At 40.5% G+C, this 27,229-nt stretch overlaps 16 protein-coding genes and 1 pseudogene across 16 annotated transcripts; 9 read left to right on the plus strand and 8 right to left on the minus strand. All coding sequences in view use genetic code 6, as the record gives it.

Annotated features, from left to right (window-relative positions):
* Nucleotides 1-446: 446 nt before the first annotated feature.
* On the plus strand, nucleotides 447-2,246 carry SS50377_21478 (Cysteine-rich membrane protein 2; the record flags this gene model as incomplete). Its single annotated transcript, XM_067905398.1, has 1 exon — nucleotides 447-2,246. One exon carries the CDS (start codon nucleotides 447-449, stop codon nucleotides 2,244-2,246), a length of 1,800 nt encoding a protein of 599 aa, XP_067766715.1.
* Nucleotides 2,247-3,525: 1,279 nt separating this feature from the next.
* On the plus strand, nucleotides 3,526-6,831 carry SS50377_21479 (Neurogenic locus notch-like protein; the record flags this gene model as incomplete). Its single annotated transcript, XM_067905399.1, has 1 exon — nucleotides 3,526-6,831. The coding sequence occupies one exon, from the start codon at nucleotides 3,526-3,528 to the stop codon at nucleotides 6,829-6,831; it is 3,306 nt and encodes a 1,101-aa protein (XP_067766716.1).
* Nucleotides 6,832-7,042: 211 nt separating this feature from the next.
* Nucleotides 7,043-9,148, plus strand: SS50377_21480 (DNA replication licensing factor MCM3; the record flags this gene model as incomplete). Its single annotated transcript, XM_067905400.1, has 1 exon — nucleotides 7,043-9,148. One exon carries the CDS (start codon nucleotides 7,043-7,045, stop codon nucleotides 9,146-9,148), a length of 2,106 nt encoding a protein of 701 aa, XP_067766717.1.
* A 1,154-nt stretch (nucleotides 9,149-10,302) lies between these two features.
* SS50377_21481 (uncharacterized protein) lies at nucleotides 10,303-10,683 on the minus strand (the record flags this gene model as incomplete). Its single annotated transcript, XM_067905401.1, has 1 exon — nucleotides 10,303-10,683. The coding sequence occupies one exon, from the start codon at nucleotides 10,681-10,683 to the stop codon at nucleotides 10,303-10,305; it is 381 nt and encodes a 126-aa protein (XP_067766718.1).
* Nucleotides 10,684-10,771: 88 nt separating this feature from the next.
* On the minus strand, nucleotides 10,772-12,358 carry SS50377_21482 (uncharacterized protein; the record flags this gene model as incomplete). Its single annotated transcript, XM_067905402.1, has 1 exon — nucleotides 10,772-12,358. One exon carries the CDS (start codon nucleotides 12,356-12,358, stop codon nucleotides 10,772-10,774), a length of 1,587 nt encoding a protein of 528 aa, XP_067766719.1.
* A 166-nt stretch (nucleotides 12,359-12,524) lies between these two features.
* SS50377_21483 (uncharacterized protein) lies at nucleotides 12,525-12,848 on the minus strand (the record flags this gene model as incomplete). Its single annotated transcript, XM_067905403.1, has 1 exon — nucleotides 12,525-12,848. The coding sequence occupies one exon, from the start codon at nucleotides 12,846-12,848 to the stop codon at nucleotides 12,525-12,527; it is 324 nt and encodes a 107-aa protein (XP_067766720.1).
* A 54-nt stretch (nucleotides 12,849-12,902) lies between these two features.
* On the plus strand, nucleotides 12,903-13,652 carry SS50377_21484 (uncharacterized protein; the record flags this gene model as incomplete). The annotated part of the gene is made up of 1 exon (XM_067905404.1): nucleotides 12,903-13,652. The coding sequence occupies one exon, from the start codon at nucleotides 12,903-12,905 to the stop codon at nucleotides 13,650-13,652; it is 750 nt and encodes a 249-aa protein (XP_067766721.1).
* A 1,758-nt stretch (nucleotides 13,653-15,410) lies between these two features.
* On the plus strand, nucleotides 15,411-16,421 carry SS50377_21485 (Equilibrative nucleoside transporter family protein; annotated as a pseudogene).
* A 179-nt stretch (nucleotides 16,422-16,600) lies between these two features.
* On the plus strand, nucleotides 16,601-17,710 carry SS50377_21486 (Long-flagella protein, kinase, CMGC RCK; the record flags this gene model as incomplete). The annotated part of the gene is made up of 1 exon (XM_067905405.1): nucleotides 16,601-17,710. The coding sequence occupies one exon, from the start codon at nucleotides 16,601-16,603 to the stop codon at nucleotides 17,708-17,710; it is 1,110 nt and encodes a 369-aa protein (XP_067766722.1).
* A 68-nt stretch (nucleotides 17,711-17,778) lies between these two features.
* On the plus strand, nucleotides 17,779-18,033 carry SS50377_21487 (uncharacterized protein; the record flags this gene model as incomplete). The annotated part of the gene is made up of 1 exon (XM_067905406.1): nucleotides 17,779-18,033. The coding sequence occupies one exon, from the start codon at nucleotides 17,779-17,781 to the stop codon at nucleotides 18,031-18,033; it is 255 nt and encodes an 84-aa protein (XP_067766723.1).
* Nucleotides 18,034-18,094: 61 nt separating this feature from the next.
* Nucleotides 18,095-19,555, plus strand: SS50377_21488 (Transmembrane domain-containing protein; the record flags this gene model as incomplete). The annotated part of the gene is made up of 1 exon (XM_067905407.1): nucleotides 18,095-19,555. One exon carries the CDS (start codon nucleotides 18,095-18,097, stop codon nucleotides 19,553-19,555), a length of 1,461 nt encoding a protein of 486 aa, XP_067766724.1.
* Nucleotides 19,556-19,907: 352 nt separating this feature from the next.
* SS50377_21489 (Nucleolar GTPase) lies at nucleotides 19,908-21,209 on the plus strand (the record flags this gene model as incomplete). Its single annotated transcript, XM_067905408.1, has 1 exon — nucleotides 19,908-21,209. One exon carries the CDS (start codon nucleotides 19,908-19,910, stop codon nucleotides 21,207-21,209), a length of 1,302 nt encoding a protein of 433 aa, XP_067766725.1.
* A 15-nt stretch (nucleotides 21,210-21,224) lies between these two features.
* Nucleotides 21,225-22,685, minus strand: SS50377_21490 (Transmembrane domain-containing protein; the record flags this gene model as incomplete). Its single annotated transcript, XM_067905409.1, has 1 exon — nucleotides 21,225-22,685. The coding sequence occupies one exon, from the start codon at nucleotides 22,683-22,685 to the stop codon at nucleotides 21,225-21,227; it is 1,461 nt and encodes a 486-aa protein (XP_067766726.1).
* Nucleotides 22,686-22,746: 61 nt separating this feature from the next.
* On the minus strand, nucleotides 22,747-23,001 carry SS50377_21491 (uncharacterized protein; the record flags this gene model as incomplete). Its single annotated transcript, XM_067905410.1, has 1 exon — nucleotides 22,747-23,001. The coding sequence occupies one exon, from the start codon at nucleotides 22,999-23,001 to the stop codon at nucleotides 22,747-22,749; it is 255 nt and encodes an 84-aa protein (XP_067766727.1).
* A 68-nt stretch (nucleotides 23,002-23,069) lies between these two features.
* SS50377_21492 (Long-flagella protein, kinase, CMGC RCK) lies at nucleotides 23,070-24,179 on the minus strand (the record flags this gene model as incomplete). The annotated part of the gene is made up of 1 exon (XM_067905411.1): nucleotides 23,070-24,179. One exon carries the CDS (start codon nucleotides 24,177-24,179, stop codon nucleotides 23,070-23,072), a length of 1,110 nt encoding a protein of 369 aa, XP_067766728.1.
* Nucleotides 24,180-24,358: 179 nt separating this feature from the next.
* On the minus strand, nucleotides 24,359-25,711 carry SS50377_21493 (Nucleoside transporter; the record flags this gene model as incomplete). Its single annotated transcript, XM_067905412.1, has 1 exon — nucleotides 24,359-25,711. One exon carries the CDS (start codon nucleotides 25,709-25,711, stop codon nucleotides 24,359-24,361), a length of 1,353 nt encoding a protein of 450 aa, XP_067766729.1.
* A 735-nt stretch (nucleotides 25,712-26,446) lies between these two features.
* Nucleotides 26,447-26,632, minus strand: SS50377_21494 (uncharacterized protein; the record flags this gene model as incomplete). The annotated part of the gene is made up of 1 exon (XM_067905413.1): nucleotides 26,447-26,632. One exon carries the CDS (start codon nucleotides 26,630-26,632, stop codon nucleotides 26,447-26,449), a length of 186 nt encoding a protein of 61 aa, XP_067766730.1.
* Between the last annotated feature and the right edge of the window lie 597 nt (nucleotides 26,633-27,229).

A 27,229-nucleotide genomic window follows, 5' to 3' on the forward strand; every position in this document is an offset into this window, starting at 1 on the left:
AACTAAAATTATTAAAATATATATAGCACCAATAAATAAAAATATATGCATTTAGTTTCTTTTTACATAATTAGTTATTCTTACTAATTATAATTTTAAAAATTTAGTTTTTAATATTTACTATTATATATTTATTCACTAGTTAGAATTATTAATTAAACTTATTATCAATTTATATTATCTGCAATATATTTTACTACGAAGATTTACCGTAAAATTTATTCAATATACTATTAAACCCCTAGCATATTCAAATGATTGCAAATTTTATTCGATCTGCGCTTATATTCCCTAATATCAACAAAAACACCTTTCCACTTGTTGCAGTTTTTATTTACTAATAACTAATTGCCAATTGCGTTCTATAGTGTAGTTGAATATATCCTAAAAATAACTCTGCTAATTTAGTACTTTCGCGCGTTATTAGTTTCCGAAGTCATTTTAAAATGTCCGTCTTCACATGCCCAGATAACATCTGCCCATTCGGCACTGTTTGCCCAACTGCTACGCCAGACGGGTCCCAGACTACCTGTAAAGCGTGCGACCGCTTCAAATGCGGAATCTGCGATCCCGAGAACACGGCAGTTTGCATCGGCTGCCCCCCTGGCAAGTTTCTGGTGGACAATAGCTGCGAATACTGCTCTTTCGGCTGCGAGAGTTGCTCAGACAGCAAACACTGCATGAAGTGCGAACCGGGCAGGTTCCTCGAAGACAATTACTGCTCAACGTGCGGTCCAGATTGCGATTCGTGCGCCTCTAGCACGGTATGTAATACCTGCAAACAGGGCTACTTTTTGACACCTGACCACACTTGCTAGAAATGCGTCGCCGGGTGCGCGGAGTGCTAGATGCCATAGCAGTGCACCAGGTGCGCGTCCGGGTTCCACTCCGTGGGCCAGACGTGCTAGCCCTGCCAGGAGAGGTGTGAAGAGTGCTCTAGCAGCACGAATTGCACGAGATGCGCGCCCTCAGCCAGCCTCAAAAACAGCCTATGCGTATCCTGCGTACCGCACTGCGCCAAATGCTCAGAGTCTGGCAGTTGTGTAACCTGCGGAGACGGCTACGTCCTATAAAACTCCACCTGCGTGTCATGCGGGCCGCACTGCCGCGCCTGCAGCGCCGTTGGCGAGTGCCTGCTCTGCGAGAAGGACTACACGCTAGCAGTTCGTGGCGATGAGACGATATGCCGCTACACCGAATGCGACAAGTTGAACCCATGCAAGACCGGGAAGTACTGCCTCGCGGAGCGCGGCGGCAACTACTGCTTCACGCTGGAGCCGAACTGCATCGCGCTGAGCGGTTTCCGCGTCTGCAGCCAGTGCGCCCCCCACTACGCAAGCTACATGAACGGATGCGAGAAGTGCGCGCCCAACTGCGAGTACTGCTTGAATGACCGCGTGTGCCAGAACTGCTTCGAGCGCTACTTTGTGAACGAAAAAAGCATCTGCGAGCGGTGTGCGCCAGGGTGCAAATTCTGCGTCAACGGCGCGACATGCTACGAGTGCCTCCCCGGGTACGCGCTCGCGGACGGCATCTGCGAAAAGCTGGAGAAAAGCGAGTGCCGCAGCAGCACGGATTGCCCTACCCAGAGCTTCTGCCTCTAAATTCCTCAGTTTTCGAGCTGCGAGACGTGCATTGCCAACTGCGAGAGGTGCTCCAGCTTCAACACCTGCGAGGTTTGCGCGCCGGGATTCGTCTTCCAGAATAATGCCTGCGTGCGCTGCCCGTCAGGCTGCGCCAGTTGCTACGACGCAGACACGTGTGTTCAGTGCGATCGCGGGTATACTTTTGACGCTAATTTTGTGTGCGAGAAGTGTACGAGCGCAGCATCATGTGAGGCGTGCGAGAGCGGCTACTAGCTGCAGAACGGCTCTGAGTGCGTCTATCGCGGGTGCGCAGGCGAGAAGCAGTGCGGAGTTGGCGAGTTCTGCGAGGCGACTAATAACGTAGAGCAGTGTTAGGATTGTGAGACTGGCTGCGGGGGCTGTTTGGCCCGTGAAACTTGCAATTGGTGCGAGATTGGCTATCAGCTTGTCGATGGAAGATGCGAACAGTCCGTTCAAAAGGCAAGTGCTGGAGTGGCTTGGCTATTAACTGCTGTGATAAGTGTCATTGTTGCATGCATTGTGGGAGGGGTTGCTTACTTAGTTGTGAAGATGGGTAAAAATAAGGCGTTAAGGATGGGAATATAGAAAGACTTATATGAAGAAAACAGTGGTATTAGGACGCAATAACCATAAGAGTGACCGGGATAAGTACCTTAGGCTATATCAAAGTAACTCAGAAAATGCTGTTGTTTTTGGGAGCAGGCTATCCGTGCCAAGCCTAGTTATTTATGCACCAAATGTGTTATTTGAATCATTCAACTAAATACATGAAAAGGATACGGGTGACTAGTTTAAGCGTAGAAGCTGACTAATTTTATAATAAAATCACAATATTACTACTTAGATTTCAAATGCTTTGAGGTTATGTTTAATAACAATATTAAATGTTATGCTTAAAAATTGGGCGTATTAAAGTGATAAAGCTTTTGATTTAGACACGAAAATCCGTAAAGAAATACTTTAAATTAATTTTATAGAGCGTATAGAAAATCATTATAAAACTCTTGCCTTGTGAGGATTATAGTCACCTTAATCTTTTATAATTTCATCAGAACTTTTGAACTATACAGTATTACGTAACCCGTACCAAAAGTAGGGCTCGGCCGGCTTCGGTTTAAACAACGGAAAGTCATGGCTCTGGTCGCAACGCGGTCATAAAAATGACTGTGGCGGTTTTGAAACTGGAGAGTACTGACTCATGTTTTTGGGATGAGTTAGTTACTACTTCATTATATATTCTATGGTTTCTCATAGTAGGAATTACTAATACTACACTGTGATGTTAAAAAATCGTTATTTGCATCAATAAAAGTATCAATTGATTTAATCGTATTATTAAAGCTTATATTTATATCTTATTGAAAACATATTCTACTATTACTATACTTAAACTTCAAAAGGCTGAATTATTGCATAATTAAATATGCTGATTTTTATATATTAGAAATTGAATAGGGTTATTTTTAATACAAAATATAACATTAAATAGATATTGATGTACGAAATAATATTAATGTTATCTTAGATCATGTAAAGTTGCTCTATTTTTAGAAAATTGCATGAATTTATGGCAGTAGTCTGATTAATCTTGAACATTTTAAAAAAATATGTAATGTGGATTGTTGACAAAGAACTATACGAATTATTAGATATGACATCCTAGAGGATAGTAAATATGAATTTCTAATTCATTAATATAATAGAAGGTCAATAATATAATTTAGATTTAACATTAAAATTGTATGCAAGAAAATTGATCACATATTATATAGAAATATACATAATTGATGAAATACCCTGTTTTTGATATAAATAATACTTTTATTTCTATATAATATAACTACATATCTAACAATAAGTTTCTCTATTTACTAATATTATACAACTTTACCAAATCTGTATTACACAACTTAGTAAAATGACTGCAGTGTGTCCAAAAGATTATGTATAAGCTGTAGACAGAGAAGGATACAAAGAATGCTATCCTGACGTATGTATAGATTCTAATAAGAAGGTATGCTCAGACTAGGGACTTTGCCTTACAAACAAGGCCGGTAAAACGTCTTGCTACTGTGACAAGAATTTAGATCCAACTTAAAAGTGTTCGGTTTGTGCGAATGGCCTAGAACCAGTGGATGGTGTATGCTCGTACGCGGGATGCCTTATTGATGGAAAAATCTGCTCTGACAACGGAAGCTGTACTAATAGTATTTGCTCCTGCGCCAACAATTTTGACCCTGCATCAAAATGCTCAAAATGCGCTGAAAATGATATAATTGTCGAAATTTAAGGAAAATAACTATGCACAAAGGCGAGCTGTCTTAGCGCCGATGGCAGGATTTGCGCCAATATAGGATCCTGCGAGAATGGAACTTGCCAGTGTTTTGAGGGCTATGACAGTGCCAGCTAATGCTAAAATTGCAATGCCGAGTATACGAAATTAGCTAACTATTGTATCCACAACAACTGCGTAAATGGCGAAAAGGTCTGCAACAACGACGGGCACTGCGATAAGAACAAAGAATGTATCTGCAGAGAAAAGTACGACCCGGCAAAATAGTGCTCTGAATGTATGGACGGCTATGCGGAAATAGACTAAGGCGGCGTCAAGACGTGCTAGATGGCTGGTTGTGTCGTAAATAAAACAATATGCAACAACATAGGGGCCTGCTCTAGAGATAAATGCTCGTGTTAAAAAAAGTTTGATCCAGCAACTAAGTGTACGTCATGTTAAGACGGTTTAAGCGTGTTTGATGGAGCTTGTATATCTAATTCTTGTATAACGGGGAAGAATATTTGTAACGGTAATGGTAGCTGCTCTTCAAACAAATGCAGGTGCACAAACAATTTTGATCCTTAGAACCAGTGCTCGAGCTGCCTGGCAAATAACACGTTATTGGATGGAATTTGTGTTCCTACCCCTTGCATTTCAGGTAAAACAACTTGCAGCAACAAGGGGACCTGCTCTTCAAATAAATGCAGGTGCAGAAATAATTTGGACCCCACCCAAAAATGTTCTGCGTGTGTTGCAGGGAAAGAGTTGATAAATGAAGACTGCGTTGCCACTGCCTGTATTATCTCTGGCAAGATTTGCAGCGGAAACGGGACCTGCACGAATGACGCCTGCTAGTGCAACGAAAACTTTGGCACGAACTGCGCGGCTTGTCTTGAGAACTTCACTTTGTCAGGTGGGAAATGTATAGCAAATGCCTGTATTGGCGACGATAAATTAGTTTGCGGCGGGACCGGGACTTGCTCTTAAAATAAATGCAAGTGCACAAATAATTTTGATCCTGATAAACAGTGTTCTAAATGTATGGACGAAACCACGTTATTGGGTGGAATTTGTATTCCCACTCCTTGTGTTTTAGGTGATACAATTTGCAGCAACAAAGGGAGCTGCACGAAAAATGTATGCATCTGCAAGAATAATTTTGATCCTGATAACCAGTGCTCTAGCTGCCTGGCAAATAATACACTATTGGGCGGCATTTGTATTCCGACTCCTTGTGTTTTAGGTGATACAATTTGCAACAACAAGGGGACCTGTAGGAATAATGCGTGCGTCTGCACAAACAATTTGGACCCCACCAAAAAATGTTCCGCGTGTACTGCAGATAAATAGTTAGTAAATGATGACTGCGTTGCCACTGCCTGTATTATCTCTGGCGTGATTTGCAGCGGAAACGGGACCTGCACGAATAACTCCTGTTAGTGCGGTCCTGGTTTTAAGCCTTAATGCGAAGGCTGCAAAGACGGTCTACAGATGGTCAATATTGACGATAAGAACGTTTGCACGGCCAGCGAGTGCCTCAAAGAAGGTGTTATTTGTGCCAACAACGGGACCTGCGATTTAGATAAGAAAACCTGTAACTGCAAAGAAAACTTCGGCACGGACTGCGCGACTTGTCTCACGGGCTTCACTTTGGTAGATTAAAAATGTATAGCAAGTGCCTGCGTTGACGACGATAACTTAATTTGCGGCGGGAACGGGACCTGCAAAGATAACACCTGCGCTTGCTCCGGCAACCAAGATCTAGCATAAAAGTGCAAAACGGGAATTTGTGCTACTGACTTCACTCTGGTAAGTGACGCATGCGTCTCAAATACTTGCCTAAAAGATAATATCATTTGCAACAATCACGGAAATTGCACCAAGAACAAATGCGTCTGCTCCACTGGATATTCCGGCACACAATGTGTAGACTGTGCAAAGAATTACAGCAAGGCCGGAGCTGAGTGTTTCTCTACAAATTGTGTCGACTCAGGTACTGTATGCAACTCTTAAGGTAGATGTGCAAACTCATTTTTTTCCACGAGTTGCTAATGCAAAGGCTGGCTTGAACCCAAGTCAAAATGCAAAGACTGTGGTAAGAGCCTTGCTTCTTTAGGAGCAGACGGAAAACCCAATCCGATTCGTTGCATTCCCAAAATCTGCAGGGACTGCGACACGACTGCGGAGAACTCAACTTCAACGAAAATCTGTGACGTTGCTATAGCGACAACAGAATGCGGTGGGCTTGGTGCCTGTGTTAACGACCCCGTTGCAGCGGTTGCCGGCTTCCTTGTCCCAAAATGCTCGTGCAAAAGTGAAAATATGGAGAATTTTTGTTTAGGCTGCAAGGCAACCTTTATCCTCCACACGTATCCTGACAAGAGATTCATTTGCGCCCCTAACACCTGCTCCACGGACTGTCCCGATTCCAACTGCCTGTTCGACCGTGTCCTGAAAAAGTTCGTCTGCAGGTGCCCCACGAACTACGATCCCGCGAAAGGCTGCTCGGACTGTCTGAACCACTTTGACATCAAGTCGAACTGCCTCAACTGCAAGGCCGGCTTTTCCGAGAAGTCCGCCTGCCGCACCTGTAACTACGGCTACAGGCCGAACGCCCAGACCGGCTTCTGCGATTCCTGCCACCCCGGATTCGACATCTAGCAGGACTGCAAGCAGTGCCTGGGCGGGCTCACCATCAGGAGCCGCTGCAAGCGCTGCGAGAACGGGTTCGCGTTCGACGGTGAGTCTTGCGTGAGCAACCTTCAGGGCTCGGTAGCCATTTTCGTCGTTGTCGGCGTCGTCATCGCGCTTACGCTCGTCATCACGATCGGAGTGTTCGTGGTCAAGTATTTGAGGAAGAAAAACGAGATAAGGTTCATGGCCCTGGAGCAGGAAGCGCAGGAGCTCAACGAGAGCATGCGCATGAACGAGTACAATACCGACATTTGAGGCGAATGATACTATTGGAGCCTCACTATTTCTTAATTTAGGTATAAATAAGATATATATCCTAAACTTTAAAAATACTTGATAATTTTATTGTTCTCAATAGTTAAAGGTGATTTTCAACTTTGGCATTAAAAAATAAAATATTACATTAGCGATATTATATTACTATAGCCTAATAAATATTAACATTTACTTCCATTCCAAAATTTACATGTAGGCTGCACCACAATTACAAGCTGAGATTGCCGATTTTATGCGTGCAGCAAAGCTTTAATAACTCGTGACTGATACTACACTTAATATACCAATTAATCTTCTTACGTCTCATTCCCACTCGCTTTATACCTAGTTGATTTAGTCTCCTACCTAATTTATTCCTACCCTTTAATCTTAGATTTCATCTCTATTTAATAAGGAAATTGACGTTAATTTTACTACTCCATTATTAGAAGATTCATTGCGAAATCCACGTACTCTCAAATCTGAAGATTTCTTGACTTTCCGAACTGTTTAAGGTATTATTAAAAAGATTGAAGCCCCAATGCCTAAAATTTAGCAGCTTGTAACCTTTAAAAACGATGCATTTGAAACCCAGCAATTTTCTGATCCTACAATTGAAATGAATGTAAACCAAGCCAATTCCTTTATAATAAGAAGTAATAACGAAGTTACACGCCTTTACGGTCTATCAACGTTTAAAGTAACCTAAAAACTCTACCTCCAAGATTTTCCAGAACTTGTAAATGCTAAAATGCCTAAAACTATTATGTGCATCGTTAATAATTCAACCGTTGACAAATTACGCCCTGGAGATCGTGTACAACTTACAGGCGTATTCATTCCATCACCACACCAAAATGACCAGCATTTCAATAAAAAGCTAACCACATCAGGTTTTCTTCTAATTTTCGGTCACACAGCTTTCTAAATAGCAAATACTAAAACCCTGCACCTCCAACCATTTTTAAATCTTCCGCCTAACACCTTTCTAAATATCTTGGCTGCATCTTTCTCTCCATCGCTTTTCACACCAATTCACTATAAATAGGCACTAATTCTACAATTACTTTCGCAGTTCACTTCCAGTTCAACTTTTCGCTCTACCATCAACATTTTACTTGCTGGCCCTCCAGGAAGTGGAAAATCTTAGTTTCTTCGAAATGTTACGAATTTGGCGCATATCAAAATTCAAACTTCAGCTAAAAATGCCTCTGCCGCTGGTCTAACTGCGGCGGTGATTAACAATTAAATTGAAGCAGGAGCATTTGTTTTGGCGGATTCCGGTATTCTGACAATAGATGAATTCGATAAAATGAGCCAAAATGACAGAAATAGCGTCCACGAGGCGATGGAGCAGCAGACGATTAGCATAAATAAGAGTAATATTCACTTGTAGTTGAATTGTAGATGTTGCGTTTTGGGAGGCTGCAACTTTGTCTTTAAAGAGTACAACGACGAGGTCGGAATTTCAGAAAACTTAGGTATGCCAGATAGTCTTGTTAGTAGATTTGACTTGATTTTTAGACTTGAAGATTTGATTGAAAAAGATAGAAAAATTTGTGAATAAGTCTTTAAGAATCGAGGAGGAGGCGAAAGGGAAGGAGAAAACGAAAGAACGTTTGGGAAATCAAATTTGAACTCAAATGTTCATACTAATTAAAGTAAAAATACTGTTTTTGGTGATATTGATGAAGGGAACTTTGCTGCATTTTAGGAGCAATTTGAACCGTTTTACAACTAGTTGTAATAGCAGCTTAATACACCAGAATAGAGCATGTCCAAGAATCGGTTTTTATTGTAAAATTAATATATGAAGGATATCATATAATAATGTAAGTATAGATAGCCAAAATTAACCATAGAAATTAATTAATTGATTGCAAATTTATACTCTTAACTGAGATATAATAGTATAAGTAAAAATATTTTAGTTACGGCTAGAGTTTTGGAAAGTTTAATAAGGCTGAGCATGAGCGCGGCGAAATTGAACAAAGGAGATTTTGTAACGGTAGAAAACGTCAATTTAGCATATAAATTGATCAGAATATCGTATTTTAATGAGACTGAAAAAGAAGCAGAGAAGCACATTCAAAGCGAATTTCAGCTGGATAAACTTGAGCTTATGATTGAGGTTTTCACCGATTTCTGCTTAGAGAAGGAGGGAAAGTTCTTGATTACTGATTTCAAAAAAGAGTGGAAAAAGTAGATGAAATTGATCTCAATTACGGTCAGAGACAGTGAATTCGATGGCCTATTTGACAGATGCCTAGAAGAAGTTGAGGGCGTTTATAAAGAAGGCGATTTCATTTTTATGTGATATTTTCAGTTTTTCTAAGCTTTTTTATAGTATATGTAAGTGAGAGTGCAATGCTCTCCATGTTCCAAATACTGATCGGAGATAGAAGTTTTATATATTCGTTCGTGATCCCTTTAGAGTTCGGTCGCCCAAGGGCTGTTTCGTCCGTCCGCTTCCGCTAACAATACGCCTTTAAATTGATCATAAATAATAACCTCTTGTGAATTATGTTTTGAAAAAAATTAAGGGGTCGTGTTACCAAAAGCTGACCTAGCGGCGGGATAGTATCTACCGGGCTCCTTTTTTATTTGATTTGATTTCTTGTGGGTACTTTTGGTCAAAAATCCGGCGCTTGGGCGGCCCGCCCCTCCCCCAATCTCTAAAGAGATCAAGGGTTTGAACGGACCACTTCATTTGTAATTTATATCAAATATCGAGAAATCAATTAATACTTACGGATTAAAATCGTAGTTTTTTTTGATTTTTTAATTAAAAATTCCGAAAGATCAATAAAACAGCATTGGTGGGTTTTAAAGGGTGTCCTAACTACTCCATGTTTGATAAATAGCGACCACGACGAGTGATTAAAGAGGTTTTTTTTAATTGTGTATGTGATTTTGAGTGTATAAAAATGGGATATAATTTAAGCGATTTAATTTTGCTTAATGCGATCCGGCCGGAAACAAATCTCTAAGGTGATCGCTTTCCGGGTTTCTTGTAATGTTATTTTGATAAGTTATTCTGTTTTTATTTTATAATTTAATCTTTATGTTTGTTGATCATTTAATTAATCAAATGTACCTTTGATTGTACTCGATGAATCTAGTAGTAAGTAATACTTAGGTAAAGTATGATGTTGTTGTTTTAAATTTGAAAACAGAAAGCCATGGTTTATGGTCGCAACGCGGGCATAAACAATGACCTGACGAGTTTGAAATTGGAGATTACAAGATCATGGTTTTAGTATGTAGTACTTACTACTTGATATTTTCTTATGAGCTCTAGCGCTGGATCGCAGATTTGGGACGCTTTCAGCTTGAAATTTCGTCTAGATAAGCTGAATTGAATGCTTTCGATGAATTACATCACCTCATCGTGGTTTGCTGGGCTTCAAATTAGAGAAATTTGATTAGTTGATGCAAATGATGTATAATGACATAACGAAATAATAGATATCACTCCTCTTATTTCTGCTCGACTTCTTCGGCAGCACCTTCGGTCTTGGGAGGAGCCATATTCTTGAAAATTTCCATTAACTACTACATGGACTGCTGCTGTCTCTGCTCGAAACGAGTGTCCTTAGAGGCACGTTCCTTGTGCTCGCCACGAACGGACCAGATATTAGTTTGGGGGTTTCCCTGGAGGTTGGGCTTAGCGTATTCCACGCAGCGGTCACCCATATAAATGGTAACGTTTTCCATATCGAGATTCTTCATGTTGAAACCAGACAATGCGTCGGTTTACTAGATAAGCTTCGCCTAGGATGCGGGAACCTTGTTCGAGCGAGCCTGCTTAGCGGAGGATTACTTGATTTTAGAAATGAGCTTATTGTTCATTCTTCGTGGAGAGGAAAAAATATTAGGAAAGGAAATAAAAAATTTTTAATATTAGAAATTATATAATAATGATATATTTATTTTCCACTCACTTTCCACATATTGACTAAATAATGCTTTGAACCGCTAAACAGCACCTGCCCTTATCGCCTTCGCTAACCTAGCTCATTATATCAGCAAAATCACTATATTCAACTCCTTTTTCCACCTTTCCACATACTTAAATAGAAACTGATATAACGCTCGCGAAACTTTTCCGTTCCGGTTTTTTAGCTTTTTTCTGTGAAACGGAAAACGTTTTCGGCGCGTTCCCTTCCTTTGGAGCGCCAACCACCTCGAGGTCCAGAACGCTCAATTTCGGTTTTTGGGCATGCCCGTTTCCACAATATTTCGCCGCAGAATCCTGGTACGGCTGAGAAACTGCTGAAACTTGTTAGTCGTTCAGCTCGGAATCGAACCCACCATCGTCTAATTTTTGCTTGCCCACTGCAACTAAGCCAATTTTGTTGGAAGTAATTATTTTTATCGAACTTTGTAGCGAGCAAAACCTTTCTGATGAATCTGAATTTTGACTTCCCAGGAGCTGGATTTCGCGATTAGACCGCCCAGACAACTTGCGCGAATGATCTAATTCCGCTCGCGCCACTCCAAAATTTTCGCTCCTGCCTGGCGATCTCCGGCGTTTTACCGCAGAAACTATCTTCCCTTCCACATAATTTTACTCAATTTTCGTTCCCGCGGTGCGCGAAACCAGCAGAGAATCTGCATTTTCCGCTCCTTTTTTAACGACTTTAGCAGAAACTATCAGCGCATCGCTGGCATTTTCCGCACCGTTAGGCCTCCGCGCAGGCGCTGGTTTCGCAAAAGACTTCTAGAGGGCTTCAGGGATTTCTGCGCTTTCTAAGGAGCGGAAACTCGCTTATATCACTTGGTGAGTTTGTGGTTCATTGAGTTTTTGTATACCTTGTTTTTTGACGAATTTAGCAGAAACTATCAGCGCATCTACTTACTTTTCCTCTCCTTTTTACTGATATAACGATTTTAAGTGATATAACTCTGAAAAATTTTCCCAAAACGCCTCCTTTTCGCCCTCGCTGGCCTCTGCAAAACTGCGCTCTTCTGGCGAAACTTACGGCTTTGATGCCAGCCCAATTTCTACTGTTTCCGGCAAATCCGATTTCGCGAGTTTCTCAGAAACTATCAGCGCAAATCGCTCCAGTTCTTACCCTTCCTATTCTTATTTTTAGTAGCCCCCACTGACACTAAAAGAAGACGAATTTTCGGTCTGAAAATGCGAAATTTCGGCAGTCAAATCCGGCCGCATTTTGGCCTCTGGGGTGCAGCCGATCCAGAAGTAGTCCTCCAGCGACTGGCTCGAAAAGGCCTCGAAACGGCGGCTGGCGAGCTCCTCGTAGTCCGAGCAGCTCGGTGCGGAAGGGGCGTGCAAATCGCATGATGGGGGCGGGACTCGTCTATTTGCGGGGTTATTGGGGCTCTGGTGCGATTCTAGGGGTGGCTGGGTTGATTTTGGGGAGTTATCGCTTAATTTCGCGGTATTGAGCTAATGTGGGTAGGAAATGGAGGTTTATAGGCTATATGGGGCGTGGGTGGCTGCGGGGATGCAGTAGGGCCGAATTACGCCCGTATAGCGCGATTCTGGTAGCGCGGTGTGCATTTTCTACGTAAAATTATATTATATTATGTATAATAATAATAATCAAAATAAATTGTAAAAGTATAATAATTAATATATATTGTATAATAATTAATATAATTTATAATAAAATATATGTGGATTAGTTGTATAATAATACTAAAAATTAAAGACCACTATTAAATATTCACTGTCTTCTGGGTTTTGGTAAAAATTTTTAAAGTGGTGAAACTAGGGCCTCCAACTGCCCAAATTCCTCATCTAGCCCGTCCGTGACATTGGCACCTAACGGCCTCAGCTTTGCAGTCGTGTGCGGCGTGGATGGTGCAGAAATCTATTCGTCAAAATCGCGCATAGAGAGAACTTTCGGCAGTCCGCACCTAAGCTTTTTACCTGTGGACATGTTAGGCAGAATTTGAGGAATAGTAGTGAATGATTTTCGCTGCAGAAGGCGAACTGCAGCTCGCTGTTACTTTGGTGTTTTTGGATCGTCAAAATAATTTTAGTTCATTTCTGGTTTTTGTAGCTTTTAAATATTTCTTATTATAAAATAATTAATATTAAAATGTAAAAAATGTAAAAGAAAGGTAAGAGAAAACAAAAGTACGTACTTCTGAAGCTTTCACAAAATCTTTAGCGGTACGGTATCGATATTCATCAAAATAATTGCTTGGATTTGAACTAAGCTATAAACTAATATAATTCTAAAATTCTAATGCAGCCTGTCTTGGAAAACAGTTCGTCAGCATCTGCTGGAGATTAGCCTTATATCAATAGACTTAAGACAACACATATTAATTTTCTCTCTATGGCGAAGGGGCTCATTTTCTACAAGGTTAAACCCCTTATGGAATCCAAATTGTTGCAATATAAGCCTTTGGAGGCCTTTGAATATGCTATTTTATTTGGAAAAATAAAAACTATCGGTAACGTTAAATTTATTATAATGCTAGCGCAGGATTTTAAGTTCCTTAAGGACTAAAGTTAGTTCCCCAAGGTTCTTGAATCAGAGATAAACAAAATTGAGCTTAAAATACCAAAATCAAAGACATTAACTACAGTTACGGACGAAAAATAGATTATACTTGTGAAGACCACCAAATATATCAAGCGAGAGCTGGAATCTATGCGGTTACTTATCGATGATGGAGTCTAGTTTTACACTTACTTATTATTTCTTAAATGGTAAATTTTTCCAGATAACTATCTCATTTATTTGAAGAACTAGCCAATTTCAGAATGGATATTAGAGAAACTTACCCCTCTTATCAGTAAAGTAAAGATAGTAGGTCTGAGAAATGTTTAACATGAGTGACTATAGAATATTTTAATACTCTAGACTTTTCACTTTACATGTTAAATATAAATGCATAACTTTTTTATGTACAGAACTTGCTAGTATCTAGTACATATTAAAACAATTTCATAAAAGTATGATGCATTTTAATTAAGGCAATATACTTAATTCTAATTATATTTTATAATTGTTCATGTAATAAAATTATAATTTTAAGCTTATCTATACATAGATATTATATTGATAAACAAATACATTTAACAGATTTTCTCAATTTTATATTAAGAATAATAAAAAATTTATAAACAGTATTAATAATTATTATATAATTATTAATACATTTTTGAAAAATATATTACTATCTTTATAATTTCTACGTTCTTTGTGAATTAAATAATACAGTGTGTATGATAATAATCTATATTAATAAAATTATTAATAATAATAGTTTTATAAATTATTAATAAATTAGAAAAGTTTAAATGTATGTTTCTTAAATAAATTTGTCTATATATTTGTAATTTACTTATATTTATAAATTGAATTCTCTTCCTAATAAAATTATATGTTACACTGTTTTGAGTGTAATCTCATTAAAAAGTTCTGATACTAAAAGATATTATTATATATATACTAATATAAATCACATATACATAAACTAGTAAATCCTGAGGGTTGTGTAAACGTACTACTGTAACAATTTATTGCTTATTTCAATTAAAAAAAACTAAGTACAAAATGATAATTACCATAATTATTTTATTTTATAAAATGATTATTATTTCTAAATATATAATATTAAATTTATCTATGTATTGGTAATATTTTAAAAAACGAAAACACTTAAACAAAATTGATTTTACAAATTTTAAACAATATAATGAGTTGTACTCAATTTCTTAGAAGGAAGTTGTGATATACTTATGCGACTTTTAAAAATTTATTATTTTTAAAAATATAATTTCTTTCCTTTAAATGAGTAGACATCATTGGACACTAGACTAACGCGAGAAATTGTTCGCATTTGTAGATGAATACGGACCAGCTTGGGCCTTATGCCGTGAAAAAATATTTCCTAGTCTAACAATTCCTTAAATTAAATTTAAGTATTATACAGACTAACGCAAAAATAGAGATGAAACTATTAAGAAAAATATATCGTACTTAACAGAGAGGAATATGAAGTCAGATTGTTTAGATTCCGAAATAGTGGATCTTATGATTAAAATTTAATAATTAAATAAATGATATGAAAATTCTGATTCATTGATATTAATATTTTTAAAAATAAGGTTTAAAAGTGAAAACAGTTATTATTTTCATAATATCAAATAAAATATTTATTGGGTATATGTATTATACTTTTACTGTACTTTTTATATCTTATGCATAATCTATCTATAAATAAATAAATAAATAAATAAATAAATAAATAAATAAATAAATAAATAAATAAAACATGAAAAATTATGGTAATTAGTATGTATAATACAACTATAATGAAGTTTAAAAATAATTTATTTTTTATCTAACTTTATTTAATGCTAATTTGAGAAGCACTGAGTCACTTTATGATTATATAATACAAAAATTCTTAGTTATATTTTAATTATTTAGCTAATTTTATAAATTTATTATTAAATAACTTATTTCCAGTTAATAAATTATACTAGTTATATATTGCATAAATATTTTCTACGATCCTGATTTTCTAACAGTAATTATCAACTAATGTTTGAAATATAAGAATTTTCATTTAATACGCCCACGTCTAGGATGACGATAATTCTGATCTGCGTGGCCTTCGCGGGCTGCGCGAACGGCCTCTTCTTCCCCACCGCCATCGGGGTTGCGGCCTCCCTGGACGTGAGCTTCATCGCCGCCTTCAATGCTGGGTCGGGAATCGCCGGTATAGTTGCCCAGGTGCTCAAGGTGATCACGAAGCCCATCATCCCCTTCAACAGCAAGGCCCCCACCTTCGACTCCGTGCTGTACTACACCACCGTGGCCTACTACATCATCGCCGCTATCTTCGTGCTCGTGACCTACTTCGCCTACTTCTGGCTCGTCAAGAACTACGGCGCTGACAAGATCGAGTTCGACGCCGCCGACCGCCAGAAGTACTTCACGCGCGACAAGAGCGCCGCCAAGGAGGTCGCCGCCCCCGGCACCACCTTCTTCGACGCGGTCAAGAACTTGTGGATGCCCGGCGTCTCGCTCTTCCTCATCTTCTTCGTCACCCTCACCCTGTTCCCCGCCATCACCATCCAGATCCTGTGCTACTCCATGTTCAAGACCAACGAGTCCGGCAAGTACGGCGACTGGTGGTCCATCATCATGTTCTCCTGGTTCATGGTCGGCGACTGGGTCGGCCGGCAGTTCCCCTCCTGGAAGTGGGGGCTCAGCATCTGGAACGTCAAGACGCTCTTCATCGCCGCCATCGTCAGGCTCGCCTTCATCGCGCTCTTCATCATCCAGATCGTGCCCTACTACCACTGGCCTGCCGGTACCGCTTCGCCTGCTGCAGCTGGCACCGCCCCCGACGGCCTTCCCCTCGTCCACAACGACCTGGTGGCCTGGATCGTGATGATCCTCTTCGCGGTGTCCAACGGCTGGTTCATGTGCGCCATCTTCTGCAAGTACGGCAGCATCATGAAGCCCGAGACCAACGGCACGCACGCCGCCAACTTCATGACCCTCTGCCTCAACATGGGCCTCCTCTTCGGCAGCTCGCTCGGCACCGTCGTGTCCATCATAATTGATAGCGCGAAGGCCAGTCTGGGCTGAGAGTGAACGTAATTATCCTTTAGCAAGTGCGGGCCATCCCATCCCACCCGCCGCAGCGCTGCCCGCTCAGTCGCATATACTATATATCCCGCCGTGCATATTTCGCCAGCCTGAAAAACGGGAGCGAAGTAGTCCCCTCCATATAATAACGGCATATTCCGGTCATTCCTAATTTCCGCATGCCGAACCAGCCGTCCAAGTCGAAGTACAAGTTTCTTGCGAAAAAGGGCGCCGGCGCGTTCGCGGACGTGATCGAGGCCCTGAACACCACGAACCAGGAGAGGGTCGCCATCAAGCGCATGAAGCAGCCGTACGAGTCCGTGGAGCAGATAACCAAGCTGAAGGAGCTGAAAGTCCTCAAAAACCTGCGGAGCAAGCCCAACATAGTCCAGCTGCAGGAAATCCTCTTCGACCGCGCCTCGGGAAAGCTGGCCCTCGTGTTCGAGCTCCTGGACATGAACCTTTACGAGATCATCAAGGACCTTCCGCAGCCGCTACCGGCCAACCTGGCGAAGTTCTACTGCTTCCAGGCAGCCTGCTCCCTGACGACGCTGCACGAGAACCACTTCTTCCACCGGGACATAAAGCCGGAGAACTTCCTGATGAAGAAGTACGGGAATGCGTTCGTCCTCAAGCTGGCCGACTTCGGGTCCGCCACGGAGAAGACCAACGCCCCTCCGCTGACGGAGTACATTTCCACGCGCTGGTATCGTGCCCCGGAGATCCTGCTAACCGACGGGGACTACTCGTTTGAGATCGACATATTCGCGCTGGGATGCGTATTTTTCGAGGTATGCACCAACTTCCCGCTGTTCCCCGGGAAGGACGAGGTGGACCAGCTGCAGCGGATTCACAAAGTGTGCGGCGTGCCGGGCGTGGATGTGTTCACGCGCATCCGACGGAACGCAACTCGAAACCCCATCAAGACGAGCTTCATGCAGCAACAGGGCGTCGGGGTAGGAAAGTGGATTAAAAACAAGGACGCCAGCCACACGATCGAGGGCATGATCCAGTATGACCCGAAGCTGCGGATGACGATCTAGGATGTGCTGGCGTCCGAGTGGTTCGCAGATATGGGATAGATCCTAGAGGTGGTTAAGGGGGACCTTCCTGCGGAGCACTATGAGCTTCTGCGAGGGTTTGTATCAAAGAGAGCCGATCTTCCAGGAGTCCAAGCTAAAAAGACTAGCTACAAGGTGAAAAGAGAGCCGACAAAAGGGCACGCTGCACAAGATAATGGGATCAAGCTGCCAACAATAGTAGTAAAAGGCTAGAAAGCCAAATAGTGAAAGATTTCGGGCTTTCTTTCGGATGGCTTATAATATTCTGTATTGTCATATTATATTCAGTTCGTAAAATGGGAGCCATAGCCTCGATTCTTCGATCCGGCAAACCACCGCCTTCTAATAGACATAAAGTGCCTAATGAGAGGATGATAAAAGAGGTAGTGTCTGTACAAAGTCCAGCCCCCGCCATCCAGCCCATGGAAGTAAGCTAGGACTCTGCTAGCTAATTCCTAGTCCTCCCGTCGACCATCCTCATGGCGGGTGGTCCAAAAGGATAGATAGCAGATAATAGGTGTGTGGCTTCAACAGACGAAAAGTTTATCTGAGGTGTGGATATGTATCGTTTTCTGATATACGGTAATATATATATGTATCAGTATTCTAAAAATGGATGGAGCACCGCATGAACAGATTCTTGTTGATGCATCGTAGGTGGTCCTAAAAATACCTGCTCTAAAGCTGGTTTTTATCTCAGTTTGGCCTGTTTTGGTTTCTGGTGTCGTTTATTGTGCATAGTAATTTATCTCGATGTATTTTTTACAGGCCTTTGTGATTCCAGACCAGCCATACATCTTAGTTGTACTATTTGCCGGAATAACCTTGTTCTAAGCTTTTCCAGGAAGTATCTGGGAGCAATTCTCTTAGATCGCCAGCCAGACACTCTTTGTTAATGACCTGGAAACAGCCGATAACCTTAATCTAATATCAATCAATTTATCCATATGCTGGACAGTTATCTCATTGATTATTTTCTACCCCATCTGCTATTTTGTTGTTACCAAATATAACATGCCTGAAACAATCCGACCACTGCTATATACAACATTTGCACTTACGGGACCATTCTCAGCACTGACTGTTGGATAGGAGTTTCGGTACCAAGTTGAGGAAAGAGTTCTTTTGGGATCATCTATCACTATATTTTTAGCTATCATTTTCATCAGTATTGAAATGTTCCTTTATGTAACCTTCTTTCCTAGCTCAGCATGGCCAACCGCAGTCGCTTATGTATTGACAAATGTTCTAATATCAACATGGACTGTTGTATGGAATCAGAAAGTCACAGTTTTGGGCATCAAGAACAAGACTATTATTACTACTACCTGGAAAGATATTGCCAACTTTAAGAAACTGAAAGGATTCTTGCACTAGATGGGTTAGTTTTTATTCAGCAGCATACTGATCCTTCCTTTAAAGTTAGCACTACCAGTGGGTATATTCCTTGGGGCGACCTTGACCTAAAACTCCCCTAACGCGAAGGCCCAAGGATACAAACTCTTAGTATTCTCGTTTTACGGATAAATATTTCGGGTGGTTCCGCAAGCTATTTCTAAATTTTTCATGAAAGTAACTCTTATCTGCATCAAAGAGAATCACCACCGTCGCATCAACGAGCTCATTCTCCACTCGATTATTTTGTGTGCAATCATTAATGGAGTAATCATGCTCCTAATGATATTTCTCCCTATTATTTAAGTTTTTCTCCCCGCAAATGAAGGACTTCCTGACATAAAAGATCCTATTTTACATACTGGGATTTCTGGGTTTGGGTAGATTGCCACAGAAATAGCAGTATCCCTAGCAATGGCACATAGACACTATCCAATTATAGCCTCGTTAGGATGTTTGAAACTGGTATAAGAATTCTTAAATTGGTACCTTTTCACTAAATACGTAGGTGAAACAGATACTTTTTATAAGATACCCCTTTATGGAGAGCTAAACTCTAGTATTGCCGGCTTGTTTATTATCATATGCTACTGTGTGTGGTTTTAGAAAAAGGGTAAGACCGAAGTAAATACACCTAGCAAGAAACACTCATAGCACAAGTCAAACTAAAAAAAGTGATATTTCGTATGTACTTCACTTCAAAGCTACTCCACTCTTAATCCCTGCCAAGTGCCCGATAACATCGTAGTTGAATTTTTCTAACATATCGCCATCAATTCCCTGTATGAAAGCTTCCTGGACCTGCTATATATTTTAAACGCTACTTATATCTCTCCAGAATGGGATCACGCCTCTATTCCAGTCTCTGACTACAGATATGGCCACCTCATCCTGGTCTACAATGCCTCCATGTTTAATTTTTCAAACTAATAAATTATATAAGATTCTAAACTTTATCTATTTTTAAATTATTATATTATATACTATATAATAACTATATAAAATCCCTTTCCTTCACCCGTTCCACCAAATGCCTAAGAAATAACACAAGTCTAAGCGCAGAGCATCATTAAAAGAGGTTAGAGCAGAAAAACGTCATCAATCTGATGTCAGACGTAAAACTAACAAAGATGTTAAAAAAGGTAAGGCCCCTAGAAAAATTTTATTGAAAGATCCAGCACTTCCTAATATTGATCCATTGAAAGCAAAAATTATGCGCTAATTATTAAATAATGCAGAAAAAATTACACCAACAGATATGCAGCGAGCTATGGCCTAAAAATTTGCGGTTGATGTTGTGAATGCGGAGTAAGAAATTAGAGATATCTAAGATGACATATTTAATTCTGGAGATGTATTCCTTAAAGAAAAGAACTTAAGAAAACAATAATTTAAGACAGAATTAAACTAAGTTGTTCAATAATCTGATGTAATTCTTTAGGTTCTAGATGCTAGAGATCCAGAAAATACTAGAAATGGGGAGTTGGAGTAACTTTGTCGTACTCTTAAGAAACCCTTTGTATTATTGCTTAATAAAATTGATTTGGTTCCATCCAATGTCATATAATAATATGTTAATTATTATAAATCTCTACACATCCCTTCTATACTTTTTAAAGCTCCATAAATTGTTGGAAAGTCTTCTGTTCGTTATGCTTCTGCATAAACAGGTTTATCTGACAAAACTGCTTGCGTTGGAGCTTTTGAGCTTAAAAGACTACTTCACTCTTTATGTCCTGGTGAACGTGCTGTTGCATGTTGCGTTGGTTATCCAAATACAGGAAAATCTTCAGTTATTAACGCATTAGCTAATAGGGCATGCTGTTTAGCAGCTCCAATACCTGGTTAAACCAGAAATATTAAGGAAATCCATATTGATAAAAAACTTAGATTATTAGATTGTCCTGGTGTTGTTTTCGATACGAGATAGAATGTTATCCTTAGAGAAGAATTATTAGAGGATCCAATTGGTGAGGTAGGTAGATTATTAGGCATGGTAGGAAAGATTTCCGATGTTTATAATGTTTATACTCTGGAGTTTTAAGAGTTAGACCCAGAATCATAATTAAGAGACTTTTTGGTTAAATTGGGTAAGAAATTAGGTAAGATTAAACATGGAGGCATTGTAGACCAGGATGAGGTGGCCATATCTGTAGTCAGAGACTGGAATAGAGGCGTGATCCCATTCTGGAGAGATATAAGTAGCGTTTAAAATATATAGCAGGTCCAGGAAGCTTTCATACAGGGAATTGATGGCGATATGTTAGAAAAATTCAACTACGATGTTATCGGGCACTTGGCAGGGATTAAGAGTGGAGTAGCTTTGAAGTGAAGTACATACGAAATATCACTTTTTTTAGTTTGACTTGTGCTATGAGTGTTTCTTGCTAGGTGTATTTACTTCGGTCTTACCCTTTTTCTAAAACCACACACAGTAGCATATGATAATAAACAAGCCGGCAATACTAGAGTTTAGCTCTCCATAAAGGGGTATCTTATAAAAAGTATCTGTTTCACCTACGTATTTAGTGAAAAGGTACCAATTTAAGAATTCTTATACCAGTTTCAAACATCCTAACGAGGCTATAATTGGATAGTGTCTATGTGCCATTGCTAGGGATACTGCTATTTCTGTGGCAATCTACCCAAACCCAGAAATCCCAGTATGTAAAATAGGATCTTTTATGTCAGGAAGTCCTTCATTTGCGGGGAGAAAAACTTAAATAATAGGGAGAAATATCATTAGGAGCATGATTACTCCATTAATGATTGCACACAAAATAATCGAGTGGAGAATGAGCTCGTTGATGCGACGGTGGTGATTCTCTTTGATGCAGATAAGAGTTACTTTCATGAAAAATTTAGAAATAGCTTGCGGAACCACCCGAAATATTTATCCGTAAAACGAGAATACTAAGAGTTTGTATCCTTGGGCCTTCGCGTTAGGGGAGTTTTAGGTCAAGGTCGCCCCAAGGAATATACCCACTGGTAGTGCTAACTTTAAAGGAAGGATCAGTATGCTGCTGAATAAAAACTAACCCATCTAGTGCAAGAATCCTTTCAGTTTCTTAAAGTTGGCAATATCTTTCCAGGTAGTAGTAATAATAGTCTTGTTCTTGATGCCCAAAACTGTGACTTTCTGATTCCATACAACAGTCCATGTTGATATTAGAACATTTGTCAATACATAAGCGACTGCGGTTGGCCATGCTGAGCTAGGAAAGAAGGTTACATAAAGGAACATTTCAATACTGATGAAAATGATAGCTAAAAATATAGTGATAGATGATCCCAAAAGAACTCTTTCCTCAACTTGGTACCGAAACTCCTATCCAACAGTCAGTGCTGAGAATGGTCCCGTAAGTGCAAATGTTGTATATAGCAGTGGTCGGATTGTTTCAGGCATGTTATATTTGGTAACAACAAAATAGCAGATGGGGTAGAAAATAATCAATGAGATAACTGTCCAGCATATGGATAAATTGATTGATATTAGATTAAGGTTATCGGCTGTTTCCAGGTCATTAACAAAGAGTGTCTGGCTGGCGATCTAAGAGAATTGCTCCCAGATACTTCCTGGAAAAGCTTAGAACAAGGTTATTCCGGCAAATAGTACAACTAAGATGTATGGCTGGTCTGGAATCACAAAGGCCTGTAAAAAATACATCGAGATAAATTACTATGCACAATAAACGACACCAGAAACCAAAACAGGCCAAACTGAGATAAAAACCAGCTTTAGAGCAGGTATTTTTAGGACCACCTACGATGCATCAACAAGAATCTGTTCATGCGGTGCTCCATCCATTTTTAGAATACTGATACATATATATATTACCGTATATCAGAAAACGATACATATCCACACCTCAGATAAACTTTTCGTCTGTTGAAGCCACACACCTATTATCTGCTATCTATCCTTTTGGACCACCCGCCATGAGGATGGTCGACGGGAGGACTAGGAATTAGCTAGCAGAGTCCTAGCTTACTTCCATGGGCTGGATGGCGGGGGCTGGACTTTGTACAGACACTACCTCTTTTATCATCCTCTCATTAGGCACTTTATGTCTATTAGAAGGCGGTGGTTTGCCGGATCGAAGAATCGAGGCTATGGCTCCCATTTTACGAACTGAATATAATATGACAATACAGAATATTATAAGCCATCCGAAAGAAAGCCCGAAATCTTTCACTATTTGGCTTTCTAGCCTTTTACTACTATTGTTGGCAGCTTGATCCCATTATCTTGTGCAGCGTGCCCTTTTGTCGGCTCTCTTTTCACCTTGTAGCTAGTCTTTTTAGCTTGGACTCCTGGAAGATCGGCTCTCTTTGATACAAACCCTCGCAGAAGCTCATAGTGCTCCGCAGGAAGGTCCCCCTTAACCACCTCTAGGATCTATCCCATATCTGCGAACCACTCGGACGCCAGCACATCCTAGATCGTCATCCGCAGCTTCGGGTCATACTGGATCATGCCCTCGATCGTGTGGCTGGCGTCCTTGTTTTTAATCCACTTTCCTACCCCGACGCCCTGTTGCTGCATGAAGCTCGTCTTGATGGGGTTTCGAGTTGCGTTCCGTCGGATGCGCGTGAACACATCCACGCCCGGCACGCCGCACACTTTGTGAATCCGCTGCAGCTGGTCCACCTCGTCCTTCCCGGGGAACAGCGGGAAGTTGGTGCATACCTCGAAAAATACGCATCCCAGCGCGAATATGTCGATCTCAAACGAGTAGTCCCCGTCGGTTAGCAGGATCTCCGGGGCACGATACCAGCGCGTGGAAATGTACTCCGTCAGCGGAGGGGCGTTGGTCTTCTCCGTGGCGGACCCGAAGTCGGCCAGCTTGAGGACGAACGCATTCCCGTACTTCTTCATCAGGAAGTTCTCCGGCTTTATGTCCCGGTGGAAGAAGTGGTTCTCGTGCAGCGTCGCCAGGGAGCAGGCTGCCTGGAAGCAGTAGAACTTCGCCAGGTTGGCCGGTAGCGGCTGCGGAAGGTCCTTGATGATCTCGTAAAGGTTCATGTCCAGGAGCTCGAACACGAGGGCCAGCTTTCCCGAGGCGCGGTCGAAGAGGATTTCCTGCAGCTGGACTATGTTGGGCTTGCTCCGCAGGTTTTTGAGGACTTTCAGCTCCTTCAGCTTGGTTATCTGCTCCACGGACTCGTACGGCTGCTTCATGCGCTTGATGGCGACCCTCTCCTGGTTCGTGGTGTTCAGGGCCTCGATCACGTCCGCGAACGCGCCGGCGCCCTTTTTCGCAAGAAACTTGTACTTCGACTTGGACGGCTGGTTCGGCATGCGGAAATTAGGAATGACCGGAATATGCCGTTATTATATGGAGGGGACTACTTCGCTCCCGTTTTTCAGGCTGGCGAAATATGCACGGCGGGATATATAGTATATGCGACTGAGCGGGCAGCGCTGCGGCGGGTGGGATGGGATGGCCCGCACTTGCTAAAGGATAATTACGTTCACTCTCAGCCCAGACTGGCCTTCGCGCTATCAATTATGATGGACACGACGGTGCCGAGCGAGCTGCCGAAGAGGAGGCCCATGTTGAGGCAGAGGGTCATGAAGTTGGCGGCGTGCGTGCCGTTGGTCTCGGGCTTCATGATGCTGCCGTACTTGCAGAAGATGGCGCACATGAACCAGCCGTTGGACACCGCGAAGAGGATCATCACGATCCAGGCCACCAGGTCGTTGTGGACGAGGGGAAGGCCGTCGGGGGCGGTGCCAGCTGCAGCAGGCGAAGCGGTACCGGCAGGCCAGTGGTAGTAGGGCACGATCTGGATGATGAAGAGCGCGATGAAGGCGAGCCTGACGATGGCGGCGATGAAGAGCGTCTTGACGTTCCAGATGCTGAGCCCCCACTTCCAGGAGGGGAACTGCCGGCCGACCCAGTCGCCGACCATGAACCAGGAGAACATGATGATGGACCACCAGTCGCCGTACTTGCCGGACTCGTTGGTCTTGAACATGGAGTAGCACAGGATCTGGATGGTGATGGCGGGGAACAGGGTGAGGGTGACGAAGAAGATGAGGAAGAGCGAGACGCCGGGCATCCACAAGTTCTTGACCGCGTCGAAGAAGGTGGTGCCGGGGGCGGCGACCTCCTTGGCGGCGCTCTTGTCGCGCGTGAAGTACTTCTGGCGGTCGGCGGCGTCGAACTCGATCTTGTCAGCGCCGTAGTTCTTGACGAGCCAGAAGTAGGCGAAGTAGGTCACGAGCACGAAGATAGCGGCGATGATGTAGTAGGCCACGGTGGTGTAGTACAGCACGGAGTCGAAGGTGGGGGCCTTGCTGTTGAAGGGGATGATGGGCTTCGTGATCACCTTGAGCACCTAGGCAACTATACCGGCGATGCCCGACCCAGCATTGAAGGCGGCGATGAAGCTCACGTCCAGGGAGGCCGCAACCCCGATGGCGGTGGGGAAGAAGAGGCCGTTCGCGCAGCCCGCGAAGGCCACGCAGATCAGAATTATCGTCATCCTGGTGGTCTGGTTGTGCGAGAACAACTGCGCAAACGGAACGATGAGCAAAACAACCAGCCAGATAGTAAGCGAAACAAGTATTCTGAATCTAACAGTGAGGGTGTAGGAAAACTTCATCATGATGAAAGTTACGATACTGTTGAAGATGTTGTTGGTGACGGAAATAGCAGTGAGCAGGGTGGAGGGGAACTGGTTGAACCAGTAGTCGACTGGTACGATAAAGCAGTTGAAGGGGAGGAGAACAGTAATACCGAAGAGCAAAAATACCCACCACGCAAGCTTCTTGGCTCGGGGAGATATGTCCTGAGATTCAATAGAGATTTACTCTTTTTCAGACATTTTTTGTGAAGAGAAAATGCATAAACATTATTAATATCTAATAAATATTATAAATAAAATATCTACTTTTAAATCTACTTTTTATAGCTTATTATTTATATTTTGATATTAACATATAAAAAAGCAAATCACAATTATTACTTTATGGGAATAATAAATACAATAATAACTAATACTTATAAGAATTAACTATTTAATTTAAGTATCAATTGTATCTGGAATTCTTAAAATATGATTATTATTATTTCGAGAAGTTAAATACAATTTTATTCAATTTTAAGTCTTATAGTATATATAAATAATAAATATAAAAATTAAGACAAGGAAACATATAAATATCATGTATTAATAACTATTAAATACACATCTAATTAGCAGATATAAACTAGATTAAATACAACAAATTATATACAATGGCTCAAATAACTGTATGATAAGTTTACATGTATAAAGAGTGCTATTAATTGATTTACCTAATTTTATCATATAACATAAGTGTATATGTAAATAAATTAATCATACTAAAAATAGTTTTACATTACATATTTATTAAATGTGGATGAATAAAATAGCCATAAAAATAATATCAACTGGAATTAATTTTACAGCGATTATTTACTGAATAATAATAAATAAAATTTAAACTATTAAGTATTCAAGTAAGTGTGCAATCACCTTAATTTTATGAACTATAAAATAATAATGAATATAATATACTTAGTTAATGCTATATATTCACTATACTTAATCATCTAACTCATTGAGTATAAAATTGTCTAGTTCCTCACGTAACATCATAAAATTAAGTTAGCAAGATTCTGATGCTTCATCACGTGTACAGTATGAATGAGATAGTGTAACCCGAGATGGAGGACACTTTTTAACTGTACTTGGTTTAAGTGACCTACAGATTTTCCTCATTTAATGTCAATAAAACTTTAACCTGCATCTCAAAATAGTACTAAATAATTATATTATATCGTAAAAAATAAATGAAGAAACTATACTAATATAAAACATGTAGGTTAGTATTAAATTGCCTGATTTTTCTGTAAAGATAAACTACGCTTTATTGTCAACTTTACATAATAAAAAAATATATTTAACTGTTTTTATTTATCACAAATAACCTTATGGCAGTCTAACAATTTTTGCTATAGCAGGAATGCAATGATCAGTAAATCAGCTGATCTTCAGAAAGTGAGAAATCAATTTTTATACAAGCTAATAGTATTACCTTAAAAAGAATAAATAATTTAGTTATCTAAACTTATATAAATAATATATTATTAGGTGTATAAGATTCGTATCATATTAACAATATTTGATAATAATAATTAGTATTGCTTAAGATAAAATCGTTAATTTACTTAAAAAAAACCATTAATATGATGATCATATTGAATATTAAATTCATGGTTACTTTTGGATTTGACGTGATCCATCATTTTGAGGTAACGTAAAGTTTATTCAAATTATTTTTCAAAAAGTATAATTACTGGTGTACAAGTTAATAAT

This window comes from Spironucleus salmonicida, chromosome 2 (genome assembly GCF_000497125.1).
Source record: "Spironucleus salmonicida strain ATCC 50377 chromosome 2, whole genome shotgun sequence".
Lineage (NCBI taxonomy): Eukaryota > Fornicata > Diplomonadida > Hexamitidae > Spironucleus > Spironucleus salmonicida.